General features: G+C 50.7%; 1 protein-coding gene across 2 annotated transcripts in view; it reads right to left on the reverse strand.

Moving 5' to 3' along the window:
• Window positions 1-3,996: 3,996 nt before the first annotated feature.
• PRDM16 (PR/SET domain 16) overlaps window positions 3,997-16,708 on the reverse strand; it is a 317,495-nt gene continuing 304,783 nt past the window's right edge. Inside the window, exons 13-17 of one of the 2 annotated variants that reach the window (XM_086764499.1) lie at window positions 12,485-12,654; window positions 11,847-12,021; window positions 10,463-10,693; window positions 9,318-9,492; window positions 3,997-6,621 (exon numbers count right to left, since the gene is read on the reverse strand). In XM_086764499.1, coding sequence (XP_086620625.1) covers window positions 6,487-6,621; window positions 9,318-9,492; window positions 10,463-10,693; window positions 11,847-12,021; window positions 12,485-12,654 — 886 coding nt within the window. In that variant the 3' untranslated portion in view covers window positions 3,997-6,486. The remainder of the gene's footprint in view (window positions 6,622-9,317; window positions 9,493-10,462; window positions 10,694-11,846; window positions 12,022-12,484; window positions 12,655-16,708) is intronic. The other variant, XM_086764498.1, reaches the window with a different exon arrangement.

Here is a 16,708-nt window from a genome sequence, read left to right on the forward strand (position 1 = left end):
CACCATCCTCTTTCTCAATGTTTTTTAAACATTATATGAAAACCAGACATTTACAATTGATTTTAAAAAAAACACTATACAGTCCTAAAGGAAAAAAAAAAACAAAACAAACCAAACCCTAAATCATATCTGTATTGTAACAATGGGAAAAGGAATGACATAGGATGCGCGGATCTATGATTCTCGCAAGCACAATATATATATGTTTTAAATTACATCTTCTGCAGGCTGGAAATGACATCAGGGCAAAACATCTCCCGCTTTGAAGAGAGCAACGAGAATGTAAAGTACATTGAGAATTACTTTCAGAATTACTTTGTTCACATGTGAATTGCACATTTGGAAATCAAAGCTGCCTTTTTTTTCTTTTTCATTCTTTTTTTCCAAAGTGGTAATAAGAATTAACGACAGAAGAAAGAGAAAAATAATCTCGGAATCATTCAATAACATTTTAATCACAGTATCACTCAACACTACAGAGAAAAAGCTTCATGGCTTTGTGAGAACACTACTGACCATCGCCTGGGAGCGGAGGGTTTTGCCCTTACGTTACCAGCACGGAGCCGCGCGGCCGGACGGCGTCGCTCCCGGCCCAGCGCCGGCGGGCAGAGCCGGGCGGGCTCCTACACCATGACGCTTTCCCCCTTCCCCCGCCACACACACACACACAGTACAGCACGTAAAACTCGACCGAGAGTCAGTAGATTGAAATGGGCTGAGGGGAGGGGGCTCACAATCCAGTGCTTTGATGCTTAAGAGTCTACACATGTTCACCTCGTTGTGCAAGTGCTTTTCGAAACGCTCCGCGTGAAGGGAAAAAGCAGCCGTTGCCAAGAACGCCTGTGGAAGTCTAAGTGCTGATGAGGGAGGAACCGAAAGCTTCCACTACTCTGCTTCAAGCAAGACAGAAACCAAGCTTTGTGTTGCGTCCCGAGCGCAGCTGCGTGAACGCGGCCGGCGTTTCGCCGTTTGACCCGCTGGGTTTGGCTTTGCTGCTGGCACCCGCCGGCTCCCGGGGAGCCCTGCGCACCCAACTCCCTTCTGCTGCCACTGCCGAGCGCGGCACCCGCCGCCGGAACCCCCGCATGCAAACAGCAAGGCAGGCGCTGCCGACCTGCCCGCGCCTGGCATGTCCCGCGGCAGAACCCGGCACAGCTCAGCACGTCCCGCGACAGAACCCAACGTAGCTCAGCACGTCCCGCGACAGAACCCAACGTAGCTCAGCACGTCCCATGGCAGAACCCAGCGTAGCTCAGCGCGTCCCATGGCAGAACCCAGCACAGCTCAGCACGTCCCGCGACAGAACCCAGCGTAGCTCAGCGCGTCCCATGGCAGAACCCGGCGTAGCTCAGCACATCCCGCGACAGAACCCAGCGTAGCTCAGCACGTCCCATGGCAGAACCCAGCGTAGCTCAGCGCGTCCCATGGCAGAACCCAGCACAGCTCAGCACGTCCCGCGACAGAACCCAGCGTAGCTCAGCGCGTCCCATGGCAGAACCCGGCGTAGCTCAGCACATCCCGCGGGAGAACCCGGCGTAGCTCAGCACATCCCGCGGGAGAACCCAGCGTAGCTCAGCGCGTCCCGCGACAGAACCCGGCGTAGCTCAGCGCGTCCCATGGCAGAACCCAGCGTAGCTCAGCACGTCCCACGGCAGAACCCGGCACAGCTCAGCGCGTCCCGCGGCAGAACCCGGCACAGCTCAGCACATCCCGCGGCAGAACCCGGCACAGCTCAGCACGTCCCGCGGCAGAACCACGGGGATTCACATCAGCACTGGCTGCTGGGCTCCGAGCGGGCGGGAGGAGGGGAAGCGCGTACGTCAGGCCTATTTTCTCCCCCTAACCAGCTCAGGCAGCAAGATCTCTCTGTGGTCAAAGCCGCGTTCAGGAGAAGCAAGAACCCTTCTCGGTGCAGCCTCACCCAGCAGCTGTCCTTATCTGTTACACAAAAAATTCACAGGCCTTCTCCCCTCTCCTCCTTGCCGTTGCAGCAATACGGCTACGAGACGTGAAAACACTTTTAATAAATAGCTCCTACACAAACAGCCTTGCTTTACACCCCGCCTCGAGCGGCTCCCCGGCTCCCAAACCAACCGCAGGCCACACGCCAGCCACCCCGCGCTCTACGCGCCGGGACCGCGGCTCGCGAGCACACGGCGCTGGCGGTGCCGGCTCCAGGGCACCCAGCGCCGGGAAGCAAGCTGCGCTCCGACGGCAGAGCCCTCCGCGACGCGCGCACGCGCCCCTCGGGAACGTCCCTCACAGCACGGGGTGGCTTTTCTCTGCAACAGCAAACCAAAACGGAGACATCTGCCACGAGCTGCAACGCGCTTCGAGTGCAATCGAACGAAAGCTAGGAGATAACGAGAGACTGGGTGAGGCTGGCTGCTTATTTAACTGTGGAAAAATTAAAACTTGTCATCAGTGCTAAATTAGAGGAGTTGGGAGATCCTACAACAAACAGAGACGCTGGCTAGAGAAAAGGGGAAGAAAACCGAAGTAGGAAATATTAAAAGAAAAAAAAAAATCATTTCATGATTTTAAAAATGGTATTTTTACCGTCCTTAATCCCTGGCTGGGCTGTGCCTCCCCGGCCCCGGCCAGGACGGTGGCCCCTGCTCTGCAGAGCCGCAGGGAGCACCAGCAGCCCCGCCCCGGAGAACGCGACCGCGCGAGCTCGGGCGGCGTCAGGAGCTGCGGACAAACCCTGCTTCCGAGGAAACAACGCAACGGACAGGAGGGCTGCGGAACTGAAGGGGAGACCCCCTACCCCCCAAATAAATCCCCACTGTAACATCTGCATTTCTCAGTGCTTGGCCCACATTTCGGAGACCAGCTCGCTGCTGCTCCCCCAGATGCTCCGTCCCCTCCTCGTGCTGAGGAGCGTGATGCCGACCTCTTCAGATTGCCTCGACCGTGAACAAAACATCGGCCCAGAGCGCGCAAACGCTTACTACCGGCACAGATCTTGGCCCCGCCAGGCAGGCAGTGCTGCGGGCTCTGCCACAGAGATGCTCGGACGCACGCTTTACCCCAGGAGATGCTCCGGGAGCCCCGGGGTGCAGCGCAGGCTCTCATGCTGTGACGGGACAGGACCGATCTGTCTGAGGCTTAACTTGGCTACGTTCCTGTGCCTTCCCGGAGCAGGGTTTGGGAACTGCAGGGCCGGACAGTCCTGTCGGGGCCCAGCGCTTCTCCGGGCTGTGCTGGCGGCGCAGGCGAGCATCCACCGGAGGAGCCTCCACGCGTGCCAGGGAGCGAAGCCGGGAGCTGCTGGGCCGGTCAGGGCTCACGAGCCGGAGGCTTTCCCAGAGCAGGACGTGGGCGTGCACCCCGATGCTGCGAAGAGCGAGTCTGCCAAGGAGCCAGCGTTGCCACCAGCTCGCCACGCTGCGCACCCTCGGCAGAGCTGCCCACGGCCCCCGGCTCTGTCGGCTGCTCCTTCCCAGGGCGGCAGCACCCAGGGGAGGCACCGCGTTCCCCAACTCCCGGGTCTGCGCTTGTCCCGGAGGGTGGCAGGGGCTGCTGGTGGGACACGCAGCGCGGTGCGCCCGACAGCTCCTGGGCCTTTCGCCGGCGCTTCGCTCGCCCTGCGGAGCCTGGCTCGGTGGAAGGGGACGTGGGGAGCGGCTGCTCGCTTTCTGCTGGAGGCTGCGTTTGCTTTCCCACTGGCCGGGGAAATAAATAGAAACCTGCGTCTGATACAGTGGTCAGCGAAAGGCAAAGGTACCAAAAGGTGTGATTGTCGGGAGAACCGGCAGCAACGGGCAGGGCTGGTCGGGGTCATTTGGCACACGGACAAAACCTCCCTCCTCCCTGGTCACCACTCACACAACGCACGACCGTAACGACGCCGTTTTGGTCCTTCACTACACGCTTATATTAACATTATTTCTTCACAATCATGATAGCTAATGCAAAAAATACTGTTAAGGAAGAAATAAAATAAGAAAAGAATTAGCAAAAAATTACAAGTTATATACAGATTAAAATAAATTCCATCAGGAAAAGAAACAATCCTTTTATTATTTTCAGTTGGCCCCTGTGGGAATAATTTAACGGCCGAGCACCGGGGCAGGGCTGCGCTGCAGCGGCAGCAGAGGCAGATGCGGCGGGACGGGACCGTCCCGTCTCCTTCTTCCAGCCTGGTTTCTCTTGACCTTGTCAGCTCCCGGGCTGCGCCCACCCCAGAGCTTTGTGCAAATACCTGAAGCAGTTCGGGTTACGCTGACTGGTGGTCTCAGCGCCTTGGGCACTTTCACAGGATGTTGTGGAAAACCAAAAGGGAAGGGTAAATTTTCTTGGAAAATAGGCTGATGCTGCTAATTTACTTTTTGTTCCTTCTGTAGCAAAGCCGCCCTAGATGCTCTCCTCCCTGGGCAGCCTGAGGCTCCCGGCTATCTAAAACCAGCCTCATGCACGCTCTTGGGTGCAAAGGGTGAACGGCAAAGGCATCGCTCCTAACACAACCTCCGCTCTATCTGAGGAGCCGTTTCCTGTGTTTTAGCATGCTGGAACGAGGCGCTGCCGTTGTTTCCCCACACTGGACTGGCACAGCAGCCTTCATCCATTCTTTTCCGTGTCAAGCAGGCAGAGAGGCTACGCGCGTCAAGCATTTACAGGCAGACACGCTGTGCGCTGTTTCTCCGAAATCAGCCACTAACCCAGCTCTGCCAGCAGTTACTACCTGATACAGTACTTACTAGAAGCACACCCCAGCACTAAAATATGGTGGAATTAATGGCAAAAGTTCCCCTCAGCTTCACTGGCTTTGATGCAGCCTCCGCCCAGCCAGCTCCCCGGAGCTCCTCCGGCTCCCAGAACTGCAACGGGCGAGACGCAAAGGGACGCGTTTGCGCTCGGTGGCAGCAGCAGCCCGCTCCTCGACATTTCTAATTCTTAGCCGCTGCAATTCGAAAATTCTCAGCATTCACATTCTGAACTTTATGTGTGTAGCCAGTGTTTTCCTTTGCAAGGCCTAACCGCTTTCCTGACTGCTCTGTAATTCGGTTTTACCTGCAAAATCCCTGCCCCAGCAGCAGACTGCAACTGCAGTGTAGAACGGCACAAACACCACAGTATTTCTGGAGGCTGCTTTGTATCAGTAAGGAAGATGAGACTTTGAAGCGATTTAAAATCACTCATCAAATATGTGCGGGCAATTTTAGAGTCAGAGAGACAATCAGATCCTCAGCTATGTGCTTGAATAGAGGGCTGCACCCCCGAGGCTGCTGAAGCCAGGAAACATTCATTTTCCTACTGGAATTACGGGCCGAACAGCAGCGTGCGCTGCACAAGCAATCACCCAGCATACCAAAGCAACTGCACGAGCCTGAGATGCCCGCCGCAATTCCCAGATGCTATCAACACGGAAAGGACGTCACTCTCAAAAAACCCTGGGAGAGAAATTACATGTGTCCGAACCGCCCCTCGCCAGGCGAGGCTCGCCAACCACACACGCTTTCTCACACACAGCTACACCCCTCCAGGCGAGGCTTTACCCCGGGACCCCTCCGACTGGGACAGTCCAAGCGTTTGCAGCAGCTCAGGCGCAGGGGCTGGGACCCACGCACGGCTCAGTGCCGCCCCCCCCTCACCAGCAGACTTTCCAAGCGTGGCTTTTTCGGAAACGCTCCGGATGCTTCAAGTCCGAGCAGCAGCTTGGGCTGGCAGGCGCTGGTAGAGATGGAAAGCGCGCTGAAGTGTGCAGCTGAGGCACGGACAGAAGGGCACTCGGGGCACAGCCCACGACCGTGAACCACGTATTTGCGTGATACATCAACAACCCCAACCTCAGCAACGCGCCGCGCCGCAGCTTGCTCAACGGCGACACTGCGAACGGTGCATCGAGACTGCAGGCAACGTGGCCTCACGCTGGAGCAGCTCTGCGCCGTGCCAGCAGGATTTGTTGGGAACAAAGGATGGGACGGTATGTCTGTGGGAGCACAGAATTTCAGATTCTTCCGGGGGTCAATTAAATGGGTTGAATTTACCCTTCCCTGGTATAACTCCAGTGACTGTGTAAGAATTGCACCAGGGACAGGCCGCACCTGGCTCTCCTTCCGTACTCCCTCACTGTTCAGCTGAATGGAAAGGAAATGCTACCGAACGTTTCAAGCTTCCATGTACACGCAGGCGTTACTGGCTCAGTGATACTGTTCTGGATTGTTAGAGGGGCCAATGTTTGATTGCACTGTTGCAATTCGTGTCTTGCTCGTGCTGTTCCTACAGACTGTGAAATCCCAGGGCTGCATCAGGGTTATCCAGTTTTGGAGAGGTTCCTTCTGATAAATTAGAAATGAAAACTCCGGAGAGATAAAAATGCAGGACTTGTAGGTCGGATGCGACAGGTTTCCTTCTCAGCCGAAAGTCCAGACGACTCCCTGAGGCCCTCTCATCCATCTTCTGCTTGCTAGGATTTTTGCTAGGATAATTGCAGCACCACCGCCTCCTCGCTTGAACTCTGGCCAGTGCCTTGTGGACCTCTCAGAGGTGGTTGATGGGGTTAAAGGTCCCCGACTCTGAAGCTGCTCCTGCCATGTCCAACCAAGCACCCAGAGAGTTCTGGGAGGACGTGTGGAGGGGAGCGTTCTCAGACAGGGACAGCATCATTGCATAAGCCTGGAGGAGAAGAGAGTAATGCAGAGGACACGCGTGAACACACTCGCAGGACAGGCTCTAACAAACCGTGAGAAGCACAGCTCCATCCAACCACGCGGGAGCTGTAGGCCAGCCAGCAGCCTTTGGCCTGGGCCAAGAACCTTGCCAGCAGGTCTACGTTTACACCCGCACCCTGGGATGACACCCACCACTCCAACTACGCAGAGTTATAGGCAGTTGTAGGGTTACTCGGGAGAGGCCATCACCCCCCGGGCTTTCATGGCCCCAAATCCGTTCTGTGCCAGCTCTGCTCCTGGTCACAAAGCCACACACTCCATTCTGGGCGCTGCTCTCAGGGAAAGCGGCTGCGTGCAGAGTGCCCATTGCTTTGTTTTGTTCTTTAAAAAAGTACACCTACAGACAAGCAAGCGGCTAAGCCAGGCTGGGGCCCGGCCGCACGGCCCAGAAACGGCGCAGCAACAGCCACGCCAGCTGTAACCTGATGGGCAGCGGGCTGCTCGCCCCGGCTCACCGCCCGGCGTGAGCCCGCTGGTGCCCGAGGAACCTGCACATATGTGTTTAGGAACACAGGCACTACCAGCGTGCTCCTACGTTCTTGTTGGGGGGTGGATTTATTGCTGCTGAGAAAAACACAGCAAGACTCCCATTTTCTCTGTAACAATCTGCTGGCTTGCTCACCTAGATGCTCCTTCCAGCACCCACACGGGTGATGTGCAGACTCAGGCAGATGACAGCCTCACATTCTGGGGGTGGGAGCCAACGTAACGGCCACCCATGATCTGAACCAGAGGAGGACATGCTCCCCACCCTCCCTGGTCTACGTGAGCTGGGGTAACGTATGCTCCTACTCTGCAAGGAAATGGTGGCCGTGCAGCCCTCTCCTTCACGCCGAGGTTGCACCCACCCACACAGGACAACAGACAAAGACCATACATCATCTGGGACACCAGCACGACGCTCGGTACGGTAGGGCCCTCAGCAATGGTGACACCATACTAACCAGTCATCCAACTTCAGCCTCTCCTCTTAAAAGCCGACAGTCAGCTCTACCTGTCAAGTCCACACATCCGTGTATTTGAGGCGTGTGCTGGAAGAGGCCCACAGCCTGAGGACACGCACACTCCTAAAACGGCCTAAGAGACAGCCAGCCCCAAAGGAGGGCTGCGCTGTGCACACAAACATTTTACTATCACACTTCCTGCACAAGAGATGGTCCAAACCAAAAATACCCTGGCCCCCATCCAAGCACAGGCCGGACCCGACAACGCAGCACAGATTTTAGAAGCGCAAGCTGTTCCTAGGCGGTTAGTACTTTGGGCACATTAGTAACAGGACACACGTGAGAGTCAGGCAAGTAGCTTGTGTTTGAATTGGTTTCACCCGGAAAAAAGCTGCGTCCTATCCCTGAGCAGACCTTCCCCAGCCTCAGCACCAGCACCTGCTATGAAGGCAGACAAATCTGGGGAGAAGACAAATAAAAAATCATGTTCTGCTTGGCAACTGCATTGAGCTACTGCTTTGCTGGATATTTCAAATAGATGTCAGCACAAATTCTGTCGCTTGAAGGTTAGAGAGGGACTCCAAGGGACCAGCTGTACTCATCCCCATGAAGGGTCGAGTACCCTCTCTCCAGTCCAGGCTGGTGACGTAACTTCATTGAACAGTTCTTTTGTGGGAATCCTTTTGTAGGGATCAAGAGATGAACTTCATCAAACCAGAATGAGCATTTTGGGTTAATGAAAAAGCAGAAAGCACAAACAGATCTGCCCCATACCTCCAGATTTTTCTCAAAACTCCAGTAGGTGCTGAGATGTCGTTCTGAGGTTTCTTGGTGGGTCTGAACTGGTCTAGCTCCCAGGGCAGATTCCCATTTTACAGCTTGCTTTTAGAAACCAGGGAGATAAATGAGGAAGTCCCCTAGACTTGCCGGACTGCAGGTCCTGGAAATACTACTGTCTCTTACACCTTTCATAATCAAACCCAAGGATTCTTTATCACTCTGCAGACCAAACCTTGAGTTTCTTAGTATCATGGAGTGGTTTGGGTTGGCAGGGACCATTCAAGCCCACCCAGTCCAACCCCCCTGCAGGGAGCAGGGACATCTCCAACCAGATCAGGTTGCTCAGAGCCCCGTCCAACCTGGCCTGGAATGTTTCCAGGGATGGGGCATCCACCACCTCTCTGGGCAACCTGGGCCAGTGCTCTACAACCCTCAGTGTAAAAAAATTTCTTCCTCATATCCAATCCAAATCGACCTCCCTCTATTTTAAAACGCTAAGCCCCCTTTAGGGACTGGCAGGCCGCTATAAGGTCTCCTCAGAGCCCTCTCTTCTCCAGGCTGAACATATACCAACTGAAGACCCATCACAAAGTGTAAACAAGTAATATTTATAACCACATTTATACAGACAGGTAAAAACAGACAGATGCTTCTATCTTTCTATGTAAGCATGGTCTCACAGCACAGGCTACATGATAAACTGATCTGGTGACCTAAACCTGACGCCCCCTCCATTTCTCCTCCATTTCAGTATAGTTGCAACAAGGCACAGCTCACATATGATTCATGCATTACAGTCCGAATTCCTGCTCACTGGAAGGGGGACGTAACCCTTAGCTAAAGGAAGCCAGCTGCTTGCTAATCCTATCGTACGTGCTGGCGGCAAGCTAGAGAAAATGTTCTGTCAGATACCTACCTGGTTTTTAGCCTGCCTGTACAGAGTCTGTTTTATTGTCTCAGAGTCTAAGGTGGAATTAAACACATCTTTAACTTCAAACGCTTCCTCGGCTGCTTTGCGAAGATCCAGCCCCTTCCCAAAATTCGGCATCTGCTCCAAATCTAACAAGCCGGCTTCGTCCTCCTCAATACACCTGTACCAATGACCAGGGGAAGGGGTTGACCCGTCGTTAGCTCGCCTCGCCGATCACATCTAGCCAGCGTGAGTGCTGCTAACCCCGTGCCTGCATGCACACACCATGGGGGCCTCACAAGCCACATGCGTGAACGGACAGACAGACAAACACGAAAACGACACAAAGTGCAAGGAGCAAAGAAGAAGTGGAGAGCACGACTACGCACAAACAAGCATTGGTGCTACAGGTATTTGTGATTCAGCATGGCTACTATTCACTTTGGTCTTCTATCTAGGTGGTGTCTGCTCTTTGAACTGTCTGGCGTTGGGTCAATGTCTGAAGAACACTGCTGCATTTTCTTTGAGTCGCAGTGAAAATAACGATGCACTGAAATCAAGTAAGATACTACTTTGCATCATGGGACATTTGTTACGAACACCAGTTGGGAAACTGAGGCAAACTGAGGAAAAAGAAAGCTAAGCCTATATTATGTGCAAAAAACTTTAATTTTAAAGGTGTCTAGGTATGGCTTGACCTTGGGAAGAAAAAAACTTCACTTTTTCCCAGATCTCCCAGAACTCCAATCGAAGTCAGCAACTTTTTGCTGCAACTAAAACGGATAGCAGCTCAAAATGGATTGCATATATGTGTCTGCTTCCTTGCCCTGACCAGTGTTTTAGAGAGAAAGACATTATCCGCTGAACTGCGGTACCCGGGCAATGCTGTTCTCTGTGTTGGACTAACTGTTCTCCTGACACAAACTTCTCGAGTCTCAGATATACACCTTATCACAGATTCTCCTTGCAGTCCACTTGTTTTGTGTCCCCCACCACGGTGAAAATGGAATCTCTCAGGTGAATGCTTAAATCAAACTGGAGGTATGACGCATGGCTTGAAAAATAAAACAACAGCACTCACAATCTACCACGGACACAGGGTCAGAAGTCTGAGCCCCCTTTGACTTCTCAGAGGGAATGGCCCACCTCACCTTCGGGTGTGGTCAAAGCTCATGGTGAGAGATGTGGGCTCTTCATCTTCTTCATCCTCAAATGCTCCTCGGGGCTCTGCGGTGGGTGATACCGTTTCATCCTGTGACTTCCCTGTCAGGCTGTCATCATCTTCCTCTTCCAGTTCTTCATCTTCATCATCCACATCTTCTGTTTTCTCATTTGCTAATCCATGACACTGGGAATTGCCATCAATATCCTGGATTTCTGGCCTGAAATATTTGGTCAAGGAGGAGAAGAAGAAAAAAGAAACAAAAAGATATGTCAAATGCATAAATCATGCATTTTCACTGTATTGCGAGACTTTGATAATTTTATAAATATATATGAATACAGAGCCACAGTTATGTATACACTGCAAGGAAAAGGAAAAACAACATGTTTCAGGCATTTAAAAATCAGCCTTCACGGTGTCTTACAAGGCTAATAAGCATGTCAAGTATATACCAATCCCAATGCTTTTCAAGCTAGAATTTTGTCTGGTTTGGATTTAAATGATGGCTTGCCACCTCTTAAAACGTAACATCTGTGGGACAAGCAGCTTCCCTGCCTCTCTGTGCTCCTGCATTCTAACAATCTCCCTTCGAACAACCAGAAGGAGGAAGCGTCCTCACGGTGTAATCTAGCAGCCAGTTTAAATTCTCTCTCGTATTTCTTCTGCTACCAATGCCCAGATGGACGTAGCAGACTCCACAAAACCGGGAGTTTTGCATTAGGGGAAGAGAACGAGAGCAGGATCACTAGTGCTGCGGAGCTGGAGCCCAACAGGACGCCACCAAGTGACAGAAAGTACGATTCACATCTTCACCAGAAACTGTACAGCAGCACGTCCCACACATCTTACTGTTCTTCACACAGATCGCATCATCGTCTGGGTTTCTTATACTTACATTCTGGGCTTAAACCTTGGCATTAAACAGCTATTTGTGAAGAGAGGGTAGCAGCAGGTGAAGCATCACTCAGCCAAAATAAGGCTTGTGAAATGGATAGATTTGAAACAAACGCGGAGACTAGAAAAGCAGGCGCCTCCAGCTTCCGTAACCGTACTCTCTGTGATGGAACAGTGGTTTCACGGCAGAAGGTAACGGTTCAACAACCACATTTCTATCTAAAGAATAAATTGTGTTTTCTCACAAGCGCTGTGCTGCAGCCGGCGGCAGCAGTCAGCCTGCCTGTCTCCTAACTTAAGTCACTTTCTGAAAAGACTTAACGCTGGGCTTAGAAGTCGAATGCAACTGTTTGTTCCAAATTGTTAATGCTGTCTCTTTTGAGCGTTTTAAATCAAGCAGTGCAGGACACAAGCTGACTAGTCTTTCAACCACGTGAACAATACATGTCACCAGAATATTTTATTTGCTTGTCTACCTTTTATCTGCTAAGGTTGACGCTTGATTCATCTCACTATTTGCAATAAAATTTCTGATTTCAGAGAAATACGAATCCTCTTTTTCATCTAAAAGTGCATGGTTGTCTGATTCCGAGTTCGGGGAAGAGGCACTGGTCCCAAGGTGGTTTGTAATGACTCCAGAGTGCTGGCTCACTGAGCGAGAGAAACAAGAAAAGAGAACAGGAGAAACAATCAGATATTGCCAAAGCTCCTATGAAGAGGAAAGATAAAGGAGGTTATGCAACAATCCTCTCACTGTACACTAATGACTTTACATTTAAGAGAAACCTCATGGATCAAAGCTGCAAAAGGAAGCTCATGTTTTCCAGACTGGTTCTACAGGGAGAAATACAGGTGACATTTAGCATTTACGGATGGTATATACAATTTAAGAACCACTATCCATTGCATAGCTGTGTGTCTGTAACTTTTCAATATTTTTTTCCCTAGGCTGGGAAACCACTTAGGTGGCCGCACGACGAGCTGGCGTTTGCTTTTTGCTACCTAAGAAACAGTGCTTCACACAAAGGCTTCCCAAGGTGACCAGTAAGACCAGACCATGGTGTCTTCTCCCTCCAGGGCTCCAAGGGAACCGCAGAGTAACGCCCCTTCCTACCTGGAACGTTCTCATGTTCGTGTTTCTTAAGGTGTCGGTCCAAGTTGGTCTGCTGCCCAAAGCATCGGTTACACAGGTGACATTTGAATGGCTTCTCCTTGTTATGGATGTTTCGAACGTGCCGCTGGAGGTTGGAGGAGATGCTGAATGACCTGTCACAGTATTTACACCTGAAAAATAGAAGCAAATGCCAAAGAGTGCAACGTGAGGGAAAAAAAAATAAAAAGAAAAATCTGTCTATCAGAAAACCAGAAAATGTTGGTCTATAAATCTTTACACAGCTGAGGACCTGGGAAGCACAAGGCATTAATCATTCGAGACAAATCTGATATTATTGTTATTCCAGGAGCAAAAAGAAAGGATTAGGATTAATTAAGAAGTGAGCCATCCGAACAAATATGAATTTTAAACTAAATAATTACTTTTCCACACATGAATGTATAAACAGGAAAGGTGAATATATTTCTTCCACTCTTCTCATTTTGTAGGGGAAGTAGGTAAAATATGGCTGTGGAGGGAGGAAAAAAGACAACAGGCAGAGGAGAAAGAAGGGAGGTTAAACGTACAAAATAGTTGTTAGGTAGCATATCCCTACATGACACAGTCATCTGGACATACAGGGAACTCCAGATTATTTGTGAAATTCCTTGTGGTACTCAAGATGTAGGCAGTGCAGCACGCCTTCAAAGGCAATGATGGTTATTATTACAGAACAATAGCTCCCAGGAAATACACCGTAGTTTCCAAACAGGGTAAGATTTACTCCACGTAGCAAATATCTGGTTTATGACGATAAAACGTGGAATGCAAGGAGCCAAGCCAGAGCGCTCAGGGAAACTGTGAGTGAAGAAATGTTCCCTCCGAAACAAACCTCTGCAGGACCCACGGTGGATGTGCTGGAAGCTCGTTCAAAGCTGCCATCCCCTTCTCTGGACTCAGATCCCCTCTAAATAAAACCAAGGCTTTGCTAAACCGGGCTGCTCGGTGAACCCGGACCCCTGCTCCCCTCCCAGCGCAGGAGGAGGAGGAGGAGGAGGCAGCCGCTGTACTGAAGAGGGCAGCTTTGAGCCACAGTGAAGAGCTTCAGTACAAAACTACAGAAAATCCAACTCCTCCTTGAATCTGCCCGAATCCCTCATTAGATGTCCCTTTAAATACGTCACTTGTACCTCAACAAAGCTGCTTTCCTCACAGCTCTACTTCCAAACCCACGAGAAGCAGAATCCCTTCTCCGCTGCCCACCCTTGCAAATCCTGTACGCTTGGGGACAAAATAAAAACTCTTCCTAAGCCCTTGTAAGTCCGCAACAAAACCGCCTGCTACAGCAGGACCCCTCTCTGTGCTCCTCTCACAGAGAGCAAAATTTGCCCCACGGAGCAGAGCGACCATCCGATGAGGCACGAAGACGGTGGTGGCTTCGTGCGCGTTGTGGGAACGCTGCTAGCTCATTGTGTGAGGGGGGCACGCAACTCCCCTTGTGTCTGTCCCTCGGGCGTGAACCTGGATTTGCCTCCGCGCTAAGGACACAGTATGGGATCCTACAAACGCAACAGGTTCAAATGCAAGCGTAAAAAATCTACGCTGTGAAACGCACACACAAATTCCAGATGTGCCACAGCTGGGATTTTTATTTAGTCTCTGAAAATAAATTGGTATTATTTTTGGAAATAGCAGAGATATATTTATGAAACACTCTCTCTCACTGAATGTTTATGGAGTCCACGTCCACCTCCGAATTGCCTACTGTTAAATCACCAAAAAGAATAAAGATATTTCAAATAATGAGCCTTTATTATGATTAACCTAGGAAAAGAGCAAAATCTGTTTTTAAACCACAGTTTTTTCAGCCTTAAGGTTTTTTTTTTTCATTTTTTCAAAAAACTGAATTGAACTACTAAAAACCCCAAGATGTCATCTGAACACCAGCAAGAACAAGCACCGTTCATACACTGAGAGGTAAGCACGCACAGATGTCCAGCTCTTATTCTCCTGCGATCTGCTCGCAACCAGCGATCCCGCTTTCAGGAGCTGCCAGGCTTCAGCAGCTTCTACTCCTCAGCGCTTCAGAAAACCGCCGTGTCCAAAAGAGCCGGTAGCCCAGCATCCCTGATACTCTGCAGGACTTTCAGAAGCAGTTTTGCCCTGCGCAGTTCTACTGGTATTGTACCATCACCCCCCCCCCTCCTCTCTGCTGGTGCCCAAAGTTTCACTCCCTGCCCGTCCCCACCAGCTCTATGCCCTCCTAAGCCAAGCTCTCCGTTCCCAGTGCCTGCCCAGTGCCTGGCACAACGGGGGCACTGGGGCTCCCAAGCGCTGCCGTGCCCTGGCCGCCCCAGTTGCCCCTCGCCCGCCTTACTCACACGAGCAGTCCCAGGGACTTCAAAGGGAGCGCCCGCCTGCGCCGGGCAGAGCGACCTGGCCTCCTGTATGTCCATTTATTTAGATGTTCAGGAAGTCTTTGAAAAGTTTGCTTTGACAGGTCCTTGCTCTAACTATGAGCTATGTGGATGCAGGTTAGGGTAGGGAGAAAGGATAAAGAGCTTGTTAGAAAAATAGGAAACAGAGGGGCATTGGGAAGGAGCAATAGCTAACGTCTGAAAGCAAAGGGATGAGGGAGACGTACTGCGTTATTTGTGGTCCCAGAGGGGTCGGTGCTTGGATCTCTGCTGGCTTTAATCTAAATAAATGACCCAGACAGAGGAACCAGCTTAAACTCAGGGAAGAGGTGAACACAGAGGAAGAAGAAAACTCCAAAGAAACAGTATTTGCTTTGTAAACACACTGACAAAACGCTAGTAAAGTTTCTTCCTTATCAGTTTAAAGTAACAAACTAATGGGCTAAAAAAAATACCACGGGGGAGTGAATGATAGCTACGAACGAGGCAAAGCTGGAGCTGGGGAGCTCTGCGGAGCAGCAGGCAACCCTGGCGAGCCCCAGGGAACGCGGGTGCCCAGCGGAACACGGCTGGACGGGGAAAACTGGCCTGCAAAACCCGGTAACACAGGAAGGAGTAACAGCTAATGGGCGCACGGCTACGCCAGTTTGGTAACACTTCAGATGTGACAGTAAGGCATTTGATAACGCGCTTTGTAAAGTTTCAACAGCGTGACAGCACTTGCAAAATTTTACACTTATTTGGTGATCAATGGGAGCTGTAAAGAGAGAATTGCAGTAACAAAGCATAAAACACACAGACAGCTCCTCCTGCTCTGAGCAACTCTTCATCTCCAGTGCATTTATACCAGGGATGAATTTAGGCTACATTTAAAAAAAAAGAAAACGAGAAAGAAGAGATTTATACTGAACTATGTGCAATCTTAAATGACACGGTACACATCAGCTTTAGTTGTTAGTTTCAGCTTAATGCAGATAACAGGACATGGGGGCCTGAAAGGAAATTAAAGAAAAACAAATTCAAAACAGACGCCAGGAAGCACATCTTTATAGGAGGAATCACAGCCTTACAGGCAATGCTCGGGACTGGGTGTAACTCAGGAATCAATTAGATGGCATCCTGGAGGGAACGGGCATTTGAAAGAAGAAGAAAAAAAAAAAGCTTTTAGTTGTTCCCAGTCCAGGTTTTATGTAGTTTATGCGATTCCAGAGAATTAAAACAAAACTAAGAAGCAAATCTACAACTACAACACAACGTTATGTCCCCGTGCTCCAAGCTCAGGCAGCCTCGCTGAGAACTGCCTGCTCTGGATTGCGCTTGGTAAGCTCCAGACGACAACAAAGTCCTGGTTTTTACAACCGGAGTTTCCAGGTATGACAGGATTTTACAAGCCCAACTTATTTTGCATTTCTGTGAAAGAAACAGTGCCGTCCAATAGTCCTTCTTACCACTGGGTTTTGAAATACAAACTACTGAATTTAGATTTGATGGGGAAAAGAAGAGTGCAAAGAAGCGTGTCGAATTTCCCTGTACAGCATACTGCTTTGTCTTTTCAAATCCGTGGATTTTTAGGAAGTGCATTACCAGGTATTTCTTACTCTTCAAAAAACACGTAACATTTTACAAAAAGAATTAATTTGCCTCCTTATTGCTAATGTGCTATTAATTCCCACTTTATACATCATTAAACAGACACCTCGGAAGTTTAAGTGACTTGGTAAAAACACACCACTTACCAACGACCACGAGGAATCAAACCAAAGCACCTCATTTTCTGCCCTGCCTGTTTCTGAATCTACACCGGGACATTGGGTCAGTTTACGTTAGC

Source organism: Chlamydotis macqueenii, chromosome 21, assembly GCF_036417535.1.
Source record: "Chlamydotis macqueenii isolate bChlMac1 chromosome 21, bChlMac1.mat, whole genome shotgun sequence".
In the NCBI taxonomy this organism is placed as follows: domain Eukaryota; kingdom Metazoa; phylum Chordata; class Aves; order Otidiformes; family Otididae; genus Chlamydotis; species Chlamydotis macqueenii.